The sequence below is a fragment of the Echinops telfairi genome, unplaced genomic scaffold (assembly GCF_000313985.2).
Source record: "Echinops telfairi isolate 266 unplaced genomic scaffold, ASM31398v2 ScPeMD7_70;HRSCAF=299, whole genome shotgun sequence".
In the NCBI taxonomy this organism is placed as follows: domain Eukaryota; kingdom Metazoa; phylum Chordata; class Mammalia; order Afrosoricida; family Tenrecidae; genus Echinops; species Echinops telfairi.
The window spans coordinates 1,023,594-1,042,953 of record NW_022103968.1 but is presented as its reverse complement, the minus strand read 5'-3'; the positions used below and the strand labels follow the sequence as shown (position 1 = coordinate 1,042,953).

The window sequence follows — 19,360 nt, the reverse complement described above, 5'->3', positions numbered from 1 at the left end:
TGTTCTCTCCATCTTTCTGGTTCACCTTCAGGTTCCTTTCAACAGCCCCTGCACCGCTGTGCAGAGAAGAGACTTCTTTCTACAGCCGCCCTTGTCCAGTGGTGGGACCCTGCTGTTCGTGACACCGAGCCTAAACTTGTGATCTGGAAAGTGGGGCAGCGGGGAACGGGGGGACTTTGTTTCCTGGTCCCACCTTACATTTCATCCAGGTAGTGCACCTGAGCCCTGGAGATGGTCCTGTATGTAGATGAGAGTCACTTGGGGATCCGGTTAAAATATAGACTCTGATTCTGGAAACGCCGATTCCAGCAGGGGCTGGAACTGGAATAAGCCAGTTCAAGGCTCTGGCCCAAGGGAAACTGTCCCGGAACCGGTCGCCCTTCAGAGGGACCCACTGTTTGGCCTGCAGCTCCCAGGGGGGCCTCGGGGTCCCAACTCTAACCGGCTCAGGAAAAATGAGGAGTTTTTAGACTGGTTGCTTCTTGATTGTGATTTTTCTTTTACATTCTGAGCCGAGGAAGTACCCTCCTGGGACTTCCGATCACCTCACATTTATCGGGGGAACCTCAATGTTTTCACTATTGCACCTGGTGGTCTCTCAATATGGGAAGAAAACACTTTGTTGTGTTCTCTGCAAATTTTGTTTCAACTTGTTTTTCACCTCTGATTCCTGTGTCTCCAGTGGAGTGCCGTCGATTGGTCTCCCTCGGTGGGTCCCGTCTTCTTCAGGCCTGGAAGGGCCTCTCCCTCCAGGATCTGAGAAATGCTCTTTTCTGCTTTTCCCTTCAGTCCTCTTAATGCTTTGATTTTCCGCCCTTAATTCTCCTTAATCCATTTAAAATTTATGGTAGAAAGCCAGCATTTCCATAGACTTATTTTTCTTTCTTGCTTGCTTTTATTGATATATTTTAAAATCATTTTATTGGGGGCTCGTACAACTCTTATCACAATCCATACATACATCCATTGTGTCAAGCACATTTGTGCATTTGTTGCCATCATCATTCTCAAAACATTTGCTTTCTACTTAAGCCCTTGGTATCAGCTCCTCATTTTCCCCCGCCCTCCCTGCTCCCCCTTCCCCCATGAAACCTTGATAATTTATAAATTATTATTATTTTGTCATATCTTGCACTGTCCGGCATCTCCCTTCACCCACGTTTCTGTTGTCCATGCCCCAGGGAGGAGGTTACATGTAGATCCTTGTCATCGGTTCCCCCTCTCTACCCCACCTTCCCTCCACCCTCCCAGTATCGCCACTCTCACCACTGGTCCTGAAGGGATCATCTGTCCTGTATTCCCTGTGTTTCCAGTTGCTATCTGTACCAGTGCACATCCTCTGGTCTAACTAGATTTGTAAGGTAGAATTGGGATCATGATAGTGGGTGGGGAGGAAGTATTTAGGAACTAGAGAAAAGTTGTATGTTTCATTGTTGCTACACTGCACCCTGACTGGTTCATCTCCTCCCTGAGACCCTTCTGTAAGGGGATGTCCAGTTGCCTGCAGATGGGTCTTGGGTTTTCAATCTGTACTCCCCCTCATTCGCAATGATATGATCCCCCCCAATGTGGGGTAGCCAGTCCCCACAACTAACCATGGGTTCACTAAGCGCAATTGTATAGTTAAGATATGTAAATATCATGGTAAAGTCATAGAGAATAAGGAGAGATGGGGGAGAGAGAGGAACATAAAGGAGTCAGACATTTCATGGTAGCATGCTCACCTCAGCTCCTCTTGAGTGCACACGTGGAGGTGAAAGATGAGAGGGCAGGAGCGAGCGAGCGAGTGAGAGATTTATTACTAACCAAGGCTTATATTTTTTGGGGGGTTGTGCAAGCCCCCTGATTACAGGTAAAGACGTACGTCACAGGAAGGGGCTGTGCAATAGGCACACGCGTGACAGGAAGGGGATGAACGCTATGGGAAGAGGATGGACTAGGGGTACACATGTGACAAGAATGTGACTCAATGTGGCAGCCTAACCTTGGTCACCCTTGAGTGGGCTTGATCTCCCTGGGCTCTCCTTCAGGGAAACAATCTACTACTATCCTTATCGGAAGGGAGTGGGCCCTACTTAGGGTGGGACAGACTGTACAGTCTGATTGCTCTAGATGACTGATAACCCTTAGGGAGAATAACCTCTGACCTACTTCTGTTGACCTCCAAGTGTATAGTCGTTTACCATGTGTAGCAAGCAGCTAAGTTTGGGATATATTTGGGGGAGACAACCTGGGAGAAATCTTCCTGTATCCCACACCCCAATGCAGTAAAAATTACATAGCTTAGACTTGAGAAGTTATTTTTCTGTTAGGAGCAAACTTTGCCTATGCCCTTGCTGTGTGGGGCAGGCCTGCGGCCCTGCCCTGGGAGTTGTCAGCAGGAGGGCTGAAGTCCCCGCGCTCGTTTGTGAAAACCAGAGGAACCTTGAAGCTTCTGGACTCTCAGAGGCTGTCCCAGTCCTTTGGCTTGGAGCCGTCTTCTCCCAACGTCAAAGTCAGCAACGAGCCAAGCCCTCCTGTCTCTTGTCTCTCCTCCCAGCTGGGGCGTGTTCTCAGCTTTGAAGGGTCACCTGCAGGCCCTTACCCTCAATCCCATCTGCAAGTTCCTCTTGGCCTGTGAAGTTGGGTGTTGGTGTGCGAGGGGATAATTCTGCTACCGCCCACCCTGAGCTTCCCTGGGTGTGGATCTGGTGCCTCTCGGGGGTCCCCGAGAGCTCACTCGGGGGTGGCCCTCTCTCTGCACTGTCCTCTGAAGGGGACCGGTTTGTCCTACTGTGATAGAACCATGTGTTTCTAAGAAATCTTCAGTTTAAAAAAATACCCTTCAAAAGATACTGTTTCTGTGGACAAAATGTCAAGGAGTTGGACGTTTTGGATTTGTAACAGGTAGCCATCCTAATTTCCCACGCAATTTCCCGCAGAAAAGAACTTTAAACGTGAGTGTATTTTGGATGCACCGTTAGACGGTGTATGTTGCTTAAGCGAGAGAAGCTGGACAATGGAGGGAGACTGGAGAAGCGATCGCGGTGTCGACAGAGGGCTCTGAATGTGCACGGAGTCCAAGAGTAATGAGCAAGCTGTCCTGGAAGAAGTACGGCCAGAACGCGCCTTCGACCCAAGCATGGCGACAGCTCATCTTATATCAGGAGGACCAGGGACTGAAGAAGGACATCGCGCTCCTCTAAGAGGAGACTCTTGGTTTATGGGGAAATGGGGTGCAAAGATAATGGACTGTCCCCACCGATGGCTCTGTTGCACACCCACGCCCACTCCGATTAGGGTGACGCCTGCTGGTTCAGCGCCGTCAAAGAACTCAAGGGGTACCAGAGTGGCGGGAAGTGGACTCTTGGCCCGAGGGTTTTGACATCAAGTTGGCCAGGCTGCCTCAGGCAGTACAGTCCCTGTCCACAGCAGAGGGGAATTCAACATCGGAGCTCAGGACCAGGCAGTACTAAGACCTACCCAGACTGGCCCAGTTAAGAGGTAAGCAGATGGCCCTCCGTGGAGTTCTGGGTGTGCCCGTTCACGAGCCTGCTCTCAGGGATGGACTGTTTGTGATCATCCGACGGCGTAACTTGTGCTCACTTTCCTGCCTACAAGCCACTCTCTCACTGAGCTGCTGTGGACAGGGGTGCGGGGCTGCCCACCCTGCTATCGTCTGCGTCGCCCCAGACACCGTTGACTCTCCACCCAGGAGCACCGCCCTCTGGACAGAGTGACTGGCGCGTCTTCAGAGGTTTTAGAACGTTTTCTTATTTTCATTTCACATTAGGAGAGAAAGAAGGGTGAAGAAACGTGGGGCCGCCGTCTCTGTTGGCATCCTCACAAGCAGTAGTGGCGTCAGATGAGGAGACCCTCCTGCAAGAGGAATGGTTGGTTGTGCACAATGCCTTTTGAGCTCTGCCGAAAGCCTTTTGTTAAGAGTGACACATATTTATTCTTTCCAAATATACACCCCATTGAAAGGAATGCTTGTCAGTAAATCATTATGTCGGGTTCTTTCCAAAAAAAGAGAGAGGAAGACCCTCAAGGACCTGGACTGGCAGTGGCTGGAGGGCGGGGCGGTGGGCCCTGCTGGACCAAGACCAGGCAGCGTTTCACTCTGCTGAGCTGGAACCAGCTAGAAAGCAGATCAGCAAAAACCAGACATAAACCCTGCTGCATAAAGTCTGCAACAATTGGTTCACACGAAGTTCCCAGACCTTCAGGGCATCCATCCACCCATCCATTCATCCATCCATCCATCCATCCATCCATCCATCCATCCATCCTTCCATCCATTCTTCCACCCACCCATCCATCCATCCTTCCATCCACCCTTCCTTCCTTCCATCCATCTATCTATCCATCCATCCATCTACCCATCCACACACCCACCCTTCCATCCATCCATCCGTCCTTGCACCCATCTATCTATCCATCTATCCACCCATCCTCCCACCCACCTCTCCATCCATCCATCCTTCCATTCATCCATCCATCTTTCCTTCCTTCCTTCCCTCCTTCCTTCCTTCTTCCCATCCATCTGTCCTTCCATCCACCCATCCACCCACCCACCCATCCCTCCATCCCTCCATCCCTCCATCATCTCCTCCAAAACCAAGGTGGACGAGGCTGGTGTCTTGGGCTACAAACAGATGGGTCCGGGGGGGCGGGGGGCTTTTATTGCCTCTTGGTGACCCTGTAATGAAGGTGGGCCTGGGCTGTTATTTTAAGGACCCACCCTGGGGGCAGGAATTGCAGGTCCAGACAAGCAGTGTGGAGGGAGCTCAGCACCCTGCCTTCAGCTCACTCAGGACTCCTGGAGGGGGATTCGGACTACCAGGGTCCGTTCCAGTGGGCAAACTCTGAGATGGGCACTGCCCGTGTGCTGCGTGGACTATGCCAGCTGAGTGGCTGCAGGACACTGTGGGCATCCACATGTGGGCCCCACCTGGTCCCTGACTCCACATGCGACCCCTGTTTGGTCCCCACACCCCAAGTGTGAGTCCCACCTGGGTCTTGCCCTGGACATCTATGGGGTCCGGCACGTGGGCAATGCTGCTCTGCTGCCCCTGCTGGGGCGGGTCCTTGGCGTCATGAGGTATCTGCGGGGGTCTCAGTGCTGGGAGTAGCCTGCGTGGAGGACAGTTAATGCTACTCAGGTGCCCAGGCTGTGACAAGCAGCTGGTCCCCTGCCTCAGGAGCCCTCTGGGTAGGTCTTTCTGGCGGGCAGCCCAGCACCTGTCCTCTGCATGACTGGGACTCTTGTCATCAGAGCTAGGTGTGTGCTGGGGAAGCACCTGCAACAGCCCCCCCACCAGTGCGGTGTCCCCCAACTGGCCCGCAGGTCCTGCCCCCCCCCCCCCCACCTCTGCCCCTCCAAGGAGCTAATTGTCCCAAGGCTCTGAGAGTGGGGCCCGGGTGCGGTGTCTCCTGCTCTCACACAGGGTTCTCAGACACTTCCTGAAAGACGGGGCAGCAGCCTAGCTTGGGTGAGCCCAGAGCCTCGGGGCGACCCACACTCGGGCCCAAGAGAGGGAGGTGGGTGCTGGAGCCTGGCGGATGGAGGTGCAGCTCAGGGGCCAGGGTGCTGGGTGTCGTAGAGGGTGGGAAGGCCTCTGTGGTCCTGGGACACAGCACTCTTGCCAGGGCGCATCTGAGGAAATGTGGGGGCGCTCTAGGTGCCTGGGGTGGAGGGGCGGTCTGAGGGTCTTTCGGGGGGAACTTAAAGGGCCCGGGTAGTATCTGAGTTTGTGTGGGGTAGGGAGTTTGGGATCTGGGTGGGCTGTGAGGATATGTGGGAGCCCCCCCTAAGGGTCTGGTCTGAGAGTCTCTATGGGGAAGTTTGGGGGGAGCTTCTGAGTGTGGAGGGATTTGAGTCTGTGGGGGGCCTTGTTTGGTCCAAAAGTCTCTAATGAGGAACTTCAGGGGCTGGGTGCAGTCTGAGGGTGTGTGGGACCCTGGGTGCTGGGCCATGCCCCTTGGTGGCTATACCCCTGTGTGTGGAGTGGGGGAGAGGGTGAGTCTGCTGAGTGTGCACCTGTCCTGCTAAGGCCACATCTTCAAGAGGCTTCCTCAGGGGACAGAGGTGGGTGGTCTCTGAGGTCAGGGGCGTGGCTGAGTTAGGCAGAGCTCTGGGCTGGGCTCTGAGCAGCCCAGCTTGTGTCGGGACCCCGGGACCCTCATCTGCTCTCTGCCCGGTGACCAGGTGTGTCTCCCCACAGATGAGAAGATGTAGTGGGCTGGCCCAGGCCACCTGCCCGGAGTTTGGTACGGAGCCCCGCCGGACAGTGCACACCCCAGGAGTCCCCTCCGGCCACCCAGCCTCACCATGTCCAAGAAGGGGGCCGGCAGCCGGACGCGGGGGGACAAGGCTGAGGCGTTTGCTGCGTTGCAGGCCGCCAACGAGGAGCTGCGGGCCAGGCTCACAGACATCCAGATCGAGCTGCAGCAGGAGAAGAGCAAGGTGGGCGTGACCCCTGACCCTTGGCCCCAGACCCCTGTAGCAGCAGAAGGACAAGGTGGGTACCCTGACCTTGGCCCCAGATCTGGACTGCAGGCCTCTGTCCAGAACCCCTGCCCTGCCCCACTGCATCAGAAGGACAAAGTAAGCGCTCTGATCCTGAACCCTGAACCGTAGACCCTTGCCCCAGACCCCTGGAGCAGGAGGGCCCTGACCTTGATCCTAGGCCCTAATCCCAAATTGGAGGTCCCAGACCCTCAGACCTGGGCACCAGGCCCCAAATCCTGAACCTGAACTCCAAATCCCTGCCTTGAGTGGTGCCTTCCGGATGGACAGGGTTCTGCAGCGGCGTAAGGCCTGGGGTGGGCCTCCATGAGCTCAGCGGTGGACAGCCAGGGTGGGGCAGGCGGCCAGGTGGGCTCATGACAGGCAAGCGGGCACTATTTGACTGCTCCTTGACCAGCAAAGGGTCTGGGGTCCAGGGGTAGGGGGTGGGGGGCACTCCTGAGGTTCTCAGAGTCCCCGCAGCAGCTCTGCCCAGCAAGGATTTAGTTTCACCAGAGGACCCGCTGTGTCAGAAGCAGCTTGGCTTAGGGTGTGGGCAGAGGTGACCCTGACATGCGGGGCGCACACACCTCCCTCCTGGCCTTGCTCTCCGCTGCCCCAGCCCTGCCCCCTCTCTAACTCCGAGGTGCGGGGCGGAGGTGCCCTTTTACTGTCTCACTGCCCAGTGAGGCTGTGGCTAGGTGGCCTGGCCAGGGTGGGGACTGCCGCCTGGCCGATGGAGCTGAGCATGGTGCTGTTGGCCCCAGACTCTGTGCCCGGTTCCCTGAGTAGCACCTCCGGTCTTTGTGTCAGGACCCCTGGAACTGGCAGGGCAAGCTCCCCGGAACAAAACCCCAAAGGCACAAGGACAGGGCCCCATTCTCCCGTCTCCCAGAGGGAGGTGAGGCTGGAGCCCTGTGCACAGGGCTGTAGCTGCACCCACAGCCCCATTCCCGAGATGACCCTACAGAACAGAACCACCTGAGACTGAGTCTCTGCAGAAGGAGACACCTCATCCTTCTTCCTCTCAGAGCCGGGGCGGCGGTGCAGGGGCGGAGCTGGGGGGTGCCCTGACCTGGCAACCTTTCAGTGTGCCGTGCTTAACCCACTGCACCACAGGGCACCTCCCACCCACCTCGGACTCTCCCACTTTGTGCAGTTCCCCACACCATGCTTGCTTCCAGAACATTCCACCGGTCGGATCTCACGCAGCAGCCCCCGAAAAGGGATGCTTGGCCCTGTGTTTGTTCTACTGAGCTCTTGCCTGGCTGCCCTGTTCCTCACCAAACACCAAGCCCTGGTTTCCTCAGGGCATCCTGCCTGTGCCCACCGGGACCTGCAGGAAAGGCTTTCTCCCCTCCTAGCTATCCACTGCTACGCCTCTCCATGGGCAGGAACGGGGATACACACCCTTTTTCTGTCTTCCTCCCATGTACCCAGCTTTCCCAACCGTCCGACCAACCAACACATCTGGGCCAGGCTCAGACCCAGGTCCCCTGCCCAGGGAGAAGACCGCACCTTCTCCCCCCCCTCCCCTTAGACCTGATTCTAGTTTCCATTCTGTGATGTGGGGATGGGGGGGTGGAGACAGCACTGCCCCCCCCCACCAGAGGTCTTCAGGCAGCACTTGGGGAAGCCCGCAGAGGTGGGACTGCCCATCCCATCCCTGTGGGCTCTGCTGGTCAGTGAGAGAGGGCCCAGCAAGTGAAGGAACTGGGCCACGGGTCAGGGCATCTGCCCTGCGGTGGCACTCGGAGCTTTAGGAGGGAGGGGACCCAGCAGCTCCCAGGACTTGGGGAAGCCCCTGAGCACCGTGCCCTCATTCCACACTTGTCTCTCTCACAGACTATGCCTCCTGGGGCCTGATTAGAGGGTGTCCCCCACTTCTTAGAGCAGTGTCCCTCTGCTCCTGTTAGCTGCCCCTGGGAGGAGCGTCTCCTCCTTCCTCAGCTCCCGCCTTCCACCTGCTTTGGGATGGGGCGTTCTTGCACCTGGTGGTCAAGGCTCCTTCACCTGGAGGTGCCTTGGGCACAGAGGTTCTGTGTCCGGCTGCAAGGTCAGCAGCTCAAGTCCACCAGCTAGCGCCATGGGAGAAAATGGGGCTTTTTATTCCACAGACAGCGACAGTCTCAGAACTGACAGCCAGCCCTAGCCTGTCCTACAGGGTCTCTATGAGTTGGCATTGGGGATTTTTTGTTCACTGTGACTGATTTCATCGGAGTGTGTGGATTTGAACAGATTCGGTGGGCTCCCATTAATTGCAAATCTTATCCCTGTTGGTGCTTTGAGTGGCCTTCTTGGGGGCTCGGCTCAGCTGAGTCCTCTGACATGGGCTGGCGGATTCCCTGCTGCACCTGGGGGGGGGGGCATTCAGCACAGCCACTCCTCTCCCCCCACGGCCTATCCCATGGCATCCCTGGGGCATGCCGCTGCTGGGCTGCTTGGGGTCAGTGACACTCGTGCGGGCACACACACATACACACCATCCCCCCCACCACACATAGACACACTGTACACACAAGCACATACACACACCACGCACATGCATACATCACACATTGAAATACACATACACTCACATTGCCTGTAAATACACATCATAGACACATACCGCATCCTCACACATGTACATACACCTCCACACACACATGTACACACACTACATATACACACCCACCCCTGACACACACACATACTCACATACATCATACCACACACATACATACCACACATAAACCCACCATACACACAAGCACACACACACACACACAAATACACACTACACATGCATGCATATACTACATGCACACACAAATACACACTACACATGCGTGCATATACTACATACATACATGCACACATGCACACATCAGACACACAGACACAGAGTGGACTTCAAAGCTTCCTGAAAGAATTTAATTAAAAGTTAATAGACTTTTTCACAAACTTTTTGAAGCCCCTCAGCTATAGGAAGCTAAAATACCTTTTACGTTTGAAAAGGTCAAGCCAAATTCAGGACAACAGGTTTTTATTTAATCTCTCATTTCCAGCCCTAGTGGCACAGTAGGTTATGCACTGGGCTGCTAACTGACAGGTCAGTGGTTCAAGCCTGAAGTCTGCTCTGTGGGAGAAGATGGGGCTGTCTGGGTCTCTAGAGATTGACAGCTCCAGAAACCCACTGAGGCAGGTCCACTCCCTTCTATATAGGGTTTCTCTGAGTCAAGATTGACCCACTGAGGCAGGTCCACTCCCTTCTATATAGGGTTTCTCTGAGTCAAGATTGACGCCAGGGCAGTGAGTTTGGGTCTGGGGATTACATTTGTAGGATCGCTGATGACACCGTGGTTACGATGCTTGACTGCTAACCACAAAGCCATTGGTTCGAATCTCCCTGCCGCAGCAGCTCTGCGGGAGAAAGATGAAGCTGCTTGCTTCCATGGAGACCGGATAGGGCAGTGCTTCTCTGGCCTGCGGGGTTTCTGTGAATCAGAATCGACTGGCAGCAGTGGGTTTTTACATCCCACTGTGTCTCCATTTGTCCATATAAAAAATCCTTGTTACCAAAGAAGCAGGAGATGATCGCATTAGAATATCCCATAATAATCTACATTAAACAGACGGTGGTTTCCGATGACAATAGGGTTGATATGCGTACTGTCACTGCTAACTAGAGCGACTGAGGCACTGAGGTCCCCACATGCTCTCCTGCTATGTCTGCATCGTCAGACACTGCGTTACCTTTTTGCCCACATTGATGCCTTCCCTGAGAAATCCCTAAGTGGTTTTTCATTGTCCCGTCGGTCTGGTGCAAACAGCATGCACTCCTAAACAAAAGTCAGGTGACCTCTCCCTCACCAGCAGCTGCGTGGAGTCCACAAGGGACCCAGAAGTTCCTGGTCACCATGTGACAGGTCCTTGTGCTGCCGTCTCTGGCCATGTTGGTTGTCGGGAGCGTGCTCTCCTGCAGACTCTTGGTGGAAAGCCCATGGGAACAACATCCCTGTGCCCTTGCAGGTTGACTCCTTGCAGGTTGCGATGTGCCCTTTACACTGAAACTTTTATTTCACTGGATCTAAAACCCTTTGCTACCGTTGTCGTACCTTAAAAATGTTTCTCATTTTCTTCTGACACAAATGATAGCTACCACAATGTCCAATGACAATTCAATGTTCTTTCTCTGTTATGTTGTGGATTGAATTATGTGGTTCCCCCCACCCCTTGGTTGGGCCAGGAAGCTCAGTGCTTTGGCAGTTATGTAATGATACAATTATCCCCCATGATGATGAGAATAATCAGCTGTAAGCCAATAAATTACTAGGGAGTTAGAGTGGGATGCAATAGCCTAACTCAGGTCATAGTCCTGGTCGATGTGAGGGGATTTAGCCTGCAGTATGGCCTGCTTCCCCCCTGTCCTATAAGAGATAAAAGAGGGAAGAAGAGCAGGGGTCGGGGGGTGGGGGTTGCTATTACCACCAAGAAAGAAGAGCCAGAAGTTGAGCACATCTTTTTGGACACTGGATCCCTGTACGGAGAATCTACTAGACTCTGGGAACAATTACTGTCATGACACATGGAAATCTCCAAGGGACCCTGAGACCACAATTATTGAAAGGAGAAGGATTCCCCTCAGAGTTGGCAGAGAGCCGTCCCCAGACTTCAGACTTTTAGCCTCCTCAGCAGTGAGAAGATAAATGTCTGTTCCTTAAAGCCATCAACTTGTGGCACTTCTGTTATAACAGCACTAGATAATCAAGACAGAATTTGGTACCAGAAGTGGGGTGCTGCTCTAACAGACATCTAGCATGAGAAAGCAGATCTGAAGAATGTTAAGGGGCCTCGCAGTAAAAGCCTAGATTGTCTTGAGGAGAGCGCCGATGGAACCACGGAAAGCAGAGGCAGCTCTAGTGGGGCTCAGGAGGAAGTGGGGAGCAATGCAGCACCAGAGTCGTGCAGCTCACAAGCAGCAGCAGCACACACTGATGGCAGCCGACGAGACCACCATGTGACGGTGCAGATGCTAAGCTGCAGAATCAGCGAACCGAGTGCCTCCTGGTAGAGGGAGGTGCCTCCGGGCACTTGGTAGTGGAGCTAGGCTTGCTGAGAACCGAGTGCCTTCAGACAGGAGGCTCCTGGTAGAGGGAGGTGCCTCCGGGCACTTATAGATAGAACTAGAGGTTTGAGATATTTGCCCAAGCAGGGCAGAGGTCAGGCCAGTTCAAGAGCCCATGACTGAGAGGCTGAGGGGTCAAGGAACCAGGAAAGGAAGAAGCTGAAGAGATGTGGGGTACAGGAAGCAGAGCTGCTTCCATGTCAGTGGGTGAGGCCACAACTTCTGAGGCCCCAAAGGGTGGGGCCTCGGCCTGCTGGGTCTCAGTGGGTGGGGCTGCTGCCTCCTAGGGCTCAAAGAGTCCGATCTCCACCAACTCCGTTTTGGAGTGTGGGGCTGCTGTCCTTAGTGCCAGGGCAGTGAGGCCAGAACTCTGCTCCCAGCTGCACTCGGGTGGGGCCGGCAGTGGGTCTGATTGCTCTCTGGCAAACAGCCTTCAAGCGTATCGTAAACAGCCATGGGCTTGTCAGAGCATCTTCAGATTGGCGTGATGATGGGGGACGTCGTGGGGGATAACTTTTAGTTAGGAGAATGTGACTGGGATTCATCTCCAACTCAGGATCACGAAGGCCTTCCTCCACCAGCGTCTGCCTCCCAGACTCCTAATTGTGACCGTAGAGAGTTTGCCCACATGCACGCTCTTCCCCGTTCTCAGCCTCCCACACCCCTTACAGCCTTCCCCTTTGTAAGAGATAAGAGGAAAGAGGGGAGCAGAGAAAGAGGGTCTAACCACCAGCAGTAAAGGAAAGCCAGGGGCACCGTTCGTCCTTTGAACCCAGGGTCCCCGTGCTGAGAACATCCTAGATCCAGAGGAAAATTGATGCCAAAGCACATGGAGATCTCTAAAGATTGCCCGGCCCACAGACCCAGAAAGGAGACCAAGGTTTCCTCTGAGGGCAGAGCTGGCACCCTGAATTTGGACATCCAGTCTCCTAAACTGTTTGCTAAAGCCATCTGCTTGTGGTATATCTATTCTAGCGGCAATAAACAACTAAGACATGCATTCTTAATTTCCTTGATTACCACATTTTCTTTTTCCTTGAAGTTACTAGAAATATGAGGGGGCACCCCCCCCCCAAAAGAAAACACCACGATTTGTTCCCAATGCTATGTGTTTAACTTATTTTACAATACGACTATCACATTCAAAGTACTCTCCATTACACTTAAAACAGGTGTTTCCATTTTTGGAAACACTTTTTAAACTCATCTGTTTGAATGACTGACAGCACCTCCCTCATTTATTTCTTCATCTTTTCTACGTCATCAGATTGCTGTCCTTTCATGTCCCTCTTCATTCACAGAAACAAAAAGAAGTCTCGTGGAGTGAGGTCAGGTGAGTAAGCTATGTGGGGCAATAAGGCGTGCTGTTTTTTGCCCAAAACTGGCGCATCGAGATGGCTGCGTGAGCAGGTACATTGCCGTGGTGACAAAAACAGTCCCCTGTCTGCCACAAGCCAGGCCTTTTATTTTTGCGGCACACTGTTACCCAATCTTTTCAGAACCTCTAAATAGAAAGCTTGATTAACAGTTTGACCTGTGGAATGAACTCCAAATGCACTATCCCCCTCACATAAAAACCCCACAAATGAGCATCAGCTTCATCTTTTATGTGGGTGAAATGAGATGGCGTCTTCCACTGGCTTGATAGATGTTTGCTTCCGGGGTTGTAAGAATAGCACCACCATGGCTCACACCTTGAAAAAAAGTCGGGGTCACTTCAGAGCTGCTCTTTCAAAGCACAGCACGTTTCCAGTCGATATTCTTCCCGCTCAGTCAGAACCCGAGGCACAAATCACAGAGACCTTCCTCATTCCCAAGCCTCCCGTTAAAACCCTCTGAACCAAGCCCCGCGGTCGTCTACATCACTTCCCATCTCTCCAGTGCTCCCTCGTTGGTCTTCGAGCACAAGTGCACACATTTTGTCAACATTGGTGTCCGTTCGGGAAGTTGCTAGATGTCCAGAATGTTTGTCATAATTGACATTTGACCTTTTTTGAAACAATAAAACCACTAGTACATTTGAGTTTTTCCATAGCATTGTCCTTGTAAGCTCTGTTCTACATCACAACAGTTTCTGGGGCAGAAAAAAGTTTTCACAGCCCTCACACTGTTCTCTTAACTAGACCATCACCAAGCAAGGATCAAGCAAAACTGCTTTTACAAAAACTTCACTGTGACAAGAGAGAATCTCCCCAGGCGCTGCCACTGGGTGCACTACCTCAGAGCAAGTTGCTTCATGCTCACCTAGTGGGAAATGCGTTCTACAGAAGCCCCTCCTCGCCGAGCTTTTTAACGTTTTAATTTTGGAGGTGCTCTCTCGTTGTTCTAAGTCATCTTCCCAAGTCCACGGTGTCTTCCCTCAATCAGTATCTTCACCCCACACCTCCTCACTCAGGGACTCCTATTATTTATGTGTTGGGTTATCTTTGCACATTTTCAATATTTATAATTTCCTGTCATGCTATCTTTATTTCTCTTTTTAAAATTTATAAAGTACTCCAATTTTACTGTCTGCATATTTTAAGACATTAAAGTCTCCTGTGTTCCTTTAACTCTTAATTCCTAAAATACGTTATTTATTTCTAATTTTCCTTATGTCCTGGCACATTGTTTATAATTTTTACAATTCTTATTCATGTGTCATCATTTTCTTAGTGCCTTTTAGTTCCTTTTGAAATATCCCATTTCAGGTTCTGTGTGTTTTAGGGCATGTCTCTCTGGCATACTAGTATTGTCTATAGAAATGTTTTCTTTTCTTCCTTCTTTTGTAGTAACTTGAAAGGTACTTCACTTTGACATTGGTTGTCTTGTTTATTTTTGTTATTTTCATTTTCCTGAACTTTTTGTGAAGAATGCTAATTAGCTTTTTTTTTTTTTTTTTAGTTCAAGGTCCCTTTCTTGACCTTTAGGAGGATTTTCCGGTTGAGTCTAATGGAGTGCCACACCCTGGCCCCAAAGTCTACTTTTGGTATTCCCTCGGGACTTCCTTGCTTGCTCCCTTTGCTGTTCTGTTGCACTCCCTTAGTGCTTTCCTCGGTGTGGTGGGGCCAGATGAGGTGCAGTTCCCACGCTGTGTCTCCAGTGTTGTCCCCTGTAGGGCTATGGGTCAGTGAGGGGTGTCGTGTCTCATAGTGGGGCCGGCCATATGGTCCTCTCTGTGTATTGGGATATCATCCTCAAGGCTTGGTGGGCCAGGACGTGATCCACTCTCATCCTCCCCCTTCATTTGCTCCCGTGCGCACTGCTCAGACATGTCCCTCTCCCTGAGCTGCAGCTTCAGTGCTGTCCTCTGAAGTGAATCCTTCTAGGGGCAGGGGGCTAATTAGCTTTTGTGTCATGTATTCACGTGCTGATTCCATACAGTGGGTTCTGCTCTTTATCCCTGTACCCCTCCATGTTTACCCAGGGGGGCCTGGTAACCATGAGCCATATGGTCATCTCTTCAGGCACCCTCTGGGCATAGGAGAGGCAAAGGGCCAGTTTGAAAGGCCTCTGTAACCCATTCCAAGGGCTCAGCCTTTGGGCACGACTTAACCTAGTGCTTTTGCACGTGGCTGTGACAGGTGGGCTGAGAAAGACTTGAGGAAGGGTTTCCGTACCTCAAGTACACCCCTTTTTAAAGACCCCTGGGCCCCAGCAGCAGAACCCCCTTCCTGGCCAATGAGGCCTGAGGGTGTTGGGGTCACACACCAGGTCAGAACTCCTTTGCTGGGTGCTCTGTGGAGGCAAGAAGGGGCTGGGGATGGGCTGGGGGTGTGCCCAGTGTCGAGAGGCTTGGGAGACAAAGGTGCAGAGGAGGTACAGGGAACAGCCTGTCGGGGAGGAGGAGCCACACAGTGTATTTTGTGTTTCAGTTACAAATTGTAACCTTTTAAAAAGGGATCCATTTTTTTCTTTTATGGATCCTACCCTTAAAAATCTGATCAGAAAGGCTGTCCACACAACATGGTTAGGGAGTTGGTGTGTGTGTGTGTGTGTGTGTGTGGCTGGGTGATGGAGGAAGGCAGCAAGGAGTCTGTACTGTGGGGAGTGGGGTGGAATGTGATGACAGGAACGCTATCCTGGTGTGCCGGCCAGAGATCCCTTCCCCTTAGTGCTTCCCAGGGCAGGTCTGGGGTCCAGAAGCATCTTTGCATTGTGGGTGATGTGCTGACAGCCAAAGGCTCGGGCGATATGTTAAGCCTCTGGAAGGGAGCAAACATGTCAGTGTTTCCAGAAACCTTGAGGAGCCCAGGTGCCCTCAAAACAGCCAGCGTGGCCACTTAGACCTGCACCCTGTCTGTCACAGAGTGGGCACAGCCCCCATTGTTTGGGTGTGAAGGGGTGCCCGCAGCGGTGGCATGCTGGCCCTCTTCTGCAGGACACATGCTCTGCTTGGCTCCTGTCTTACGCACGCAGAAAGAAGGAAGTCCAGAGATGTGTGATGATGCTGAATTCACATGTTTATTCACCAGAGAGGTAACAAACCTTGTAACTCATATGCTCTAACTTAACCCAAAGCATACATGGTCACACATCAGGCAGTGCACCCTAGGTGGTGTCCCTGACCGGCGGAGAGCTCCAAGGGGCGCAGTGTCCCCTGCGTTGCAGGAGCTCCAGAGCTCCGCTGCTACCAGTAGGGTCTTTATACAGGAAGGTCAACAACTTTGCTTACGTCATGACTAAGTGGCTAGCCTCTTCTGGTGGTTTTGATAAATCTGGAGCTGGTGTCCTTGTGCAAGCAACGTACCTAAGCATGGATCTTTGCTCCCTTTCAGTGTGGAGTTTCTTCCGCTCACGTCACTCACCCACGGTGCATCCGGTCTCCACCCGCCGGGCCTGGCTCCAAGGAGCCGTCTGCAGGGAGACTGTGGGGATGCGGGCGCTGCCAAGCTGGCTGCTCGTGCTTAGTGTCCGTCTGTCTGTGTTCCAGGTCAGCCGGGCGGAGCGGGAGAAAAACCAGGAGATCCGGCAGGTGCGGGAGCACGAGCAGCACAAGAACACGGTGCTGGTCACAGAGCTGAAGACCAAGCTGCACGAGGAGAAGATGAAGGAGCTGCAGGGGGTGCGGGAGGCGCTGCTGCGGCAGCACGAGGCGGAGCTGCTGCGGGTCATCAAGGTCAAGGACAACGAGCATCAGCGGCTGCAGACCCTGCTCCACGCCCTGCGCGACGGCGGCCCCGACAGGGTCAGGACCGTCCTGCTCTCGGAAGCCAAGGAGGAGGCCAAGAAGGGCTTCGAGGTGGAGAAGGTCAAAATGCAGCAGGAAATCTCCGAGCTCAAGGGTGCCAAGAAGCAGGTGGAGGAGGCGCTGACCATGGTCACCCAGGCTGACAAGATCAAGGCCGCCGAGATCCGGAGCGTGTACCACCTGCATCAGGAGGAGATCACCAGGATCAAGAGGGAGTGTGAGCGAGAGATCCGCAGGCTGGTACGTGGACACTGGGCTGGCTGGCTCACACCGCACAGCACTGGGGTTGGGAGGGCCCCAGAGATACCAGGGGTCCCCTTCAGGGCAGGTAATAGAGTCAGGTACCCTTGGGGCCACAGCAGTGCCAGCTCTGTGCCTCCCCACTTCCACTCCCCATGTCTCATCTGGGCGGGCTCCCTGGGTGTCACTTCTCAGCGACGACGAGGGCCAGGGTGGCAGTTCAAGAGCACCTTGCAGTGTGGATCCAGTTCTGACAAATCAGCCTTTGACGACCCTGAGGAGCACCCACTCTGGCACCTGTGTTCCTCCCTCACAACTCACCGTGATGGCGTTTTGGTTTGGTTTGGTTTGCGGATCTTCATGTGGGCCAGAACGAGTCATCTACCAGTTAGCAGTTCCCCCAAGAAGGCTTTATAAAAGCCTCCCCTTCTCAGACTCCTGGGTTAGACTGAAAGCCAAGGAGGGCTTCTGGCTTATCGAGGGATAGGCTTCCTGAAGAGGGGTCCTGCAGGGTCTGCTGGCCCATGGATCTGGAAGCTCTGCATTGCCAGGGGAGCTCCAGCTTCCCGAAAGTGCAGGAAAACGAAAACAACAAAAGCCGAGAGGACACCGATGTGAAGGTCATATACCACGAAGGGGGAGCAACAAACAACAGAGACCTGCTGTCCCTCCACAGGCCTGGCGGTTGGGATCCACAAAACTCCCTCCCTATTTCACATCCATGGAGAGTCCCTCCTGTTTTCTTCTAGAAGTTTTGGATGCTAGCCCTCACGTTTAGGTCTATGCCCCGTTTGAGATCATGTCTGTAGACAGTGTCAGGTAAGGAGCTAAATGCCCCCTCGTTGACCAGCACCCTCTATTGAACTGCCTGGGCACCTTTGTCAAGTCCGTGGCGGGCCATGCACCTAGGAGGCTCTCAATTCTGTCTCAGACTCAATTCTGCCCACTGCACTGTCCCCAGCACTCTGCGTCTCACTCAGGGCCCACAGACAGGGCTGTGCTCCAGGAACTGAGTTGAGTGGGGTGTCACTCTCCATGGATGCCCACCCCCCACCTTGTGGAGTGAGAGACTGCGCCCATTACAGGAGTGAGGCTGCCGTAGGAGGTGGACTGGGCGGGGGCTGGCTGAGAGCTCGTTTCGGGAGCTGAGACGTTCGGTAGATGGACGGGAGAACATGAAGGCCGTGCCTTAGCTGGGACAGAGGCACAAGGAGGGCCCACCACGGAAGGACTGGCAGGGAGGAGCAGAGCAACAGACGTGGGGCCTGAGTGGTGGGGTGAGCAGGCAGCGTAAGGGCAGGCACAACTCCTGGGAGCCAACCGGCTGCAGCGAGGGTTCAGACTCTGTGTGCCGTGAAAATGCCCCCCAAACCCTGCACTGGCCGATCCGGCCATGTCTCCTTGGGACGCTGCTGCTGCTTACATTCTCAGGATTGTGCAACCTTGACTCTGCCCTTGCCAGGACCATCACCAGGGGAGTTGGGACCTTGTTCTGAGTGGAAGGTTTTCCACTTGGGAGCTCAGTGCTGGTTGTGGGGGCCAGATTGGAGCAGGCATAGCAGTGGACTGGGGAGTAGGCGTGGACGAATGACTGGACATAGGGAGTGGATACTGGGGAGCCTGGGGCAATTCAGGCTAGGAGAGGTGAGTGACGACAGGTGACCAGCTCATCGCAGTCACCCAAATCTCTTTGTGTCAGCCCTTACAGCCCTGGGTGGGGACTTGGTGTGGTGAAGCTCAGGCTTCTCTCCACTGCCCTCCAGAACCCTGACCCCACAGGGACTCAGGCCAACCTTTGGAGCTTTGCATCTTTGACTGGGGGCTCAGATAGCTGCTGTCCACCCTGGGAACCCCACTGCAAGGAAGTACATACTCCCAGGGGTTCCACAGCCAGGGTGGCAGGAACCTCCAGACTGCCCTGGCACTTTGCCCTAGGGGGCATGTCGTTGGACTCCGGCTCCCCAAATGATAATGTGGGGTGACCTAAATTGGAACAGCCCACTGTGCATGGGGGGGACCTCACACAGCATAGCCAGGGGTCCTCCTGGCATGCACTGCATGCGCCACACAGCCAGCTGTCCCGCCTTGTCTAGAGTCTCAGGCAGGGAAATTGGGTCCACACACCTGGCAGGAGTTTTGGCATTTCTGCTAATGGAGGTGCTGGGATGAGCCCCCACCTTGGCGAGGACCATTCTGGTTGAGATGGTTGAGGGCCCTGCCTTGGGGAGGACTCCCTGCAGTGGAGATGCTGTGAGAACTCCCTGCCTTGGGGAGGACTCCCTGCAGTGGAGATGCTGTGAGAACCCCCTGCCTTGGGGAGGACTCCCTGCAGTGGAGATGCTGTGAGAAC

At 53.7% G+C, this 19,360-nt stretch overlaps 1 protein-coding gene across 1 annotated transcript in view; it reads left to right on the top strand.

The window, feature by feature from the left end:
- The window catches only part of JAKMIP3 (Janus kinase and microtubule interacting protein 3), a 62,273-nt gene that overhangs the window by 13,768 nt on the left and 29,145 nt on the right, over window positions 1–19,360 (top strand). The window contains exons 2-3 of the mRNA XM_045291559.1: window positions 6,207–6,448; window positions 16,513–17,010. Of these exons, the coding sequence (XP_045147494.1) occupies window positions 6,314–6,448; window positions 16,513–17,010 (633 nt within the window). The 5' untranslated portion in view covers window positions 6,207–6,313. The remainder of the gene's footprint in view (window positions 1–6,206; window positions 6,449–16,512; window positions 17,011–19,360) is intronic.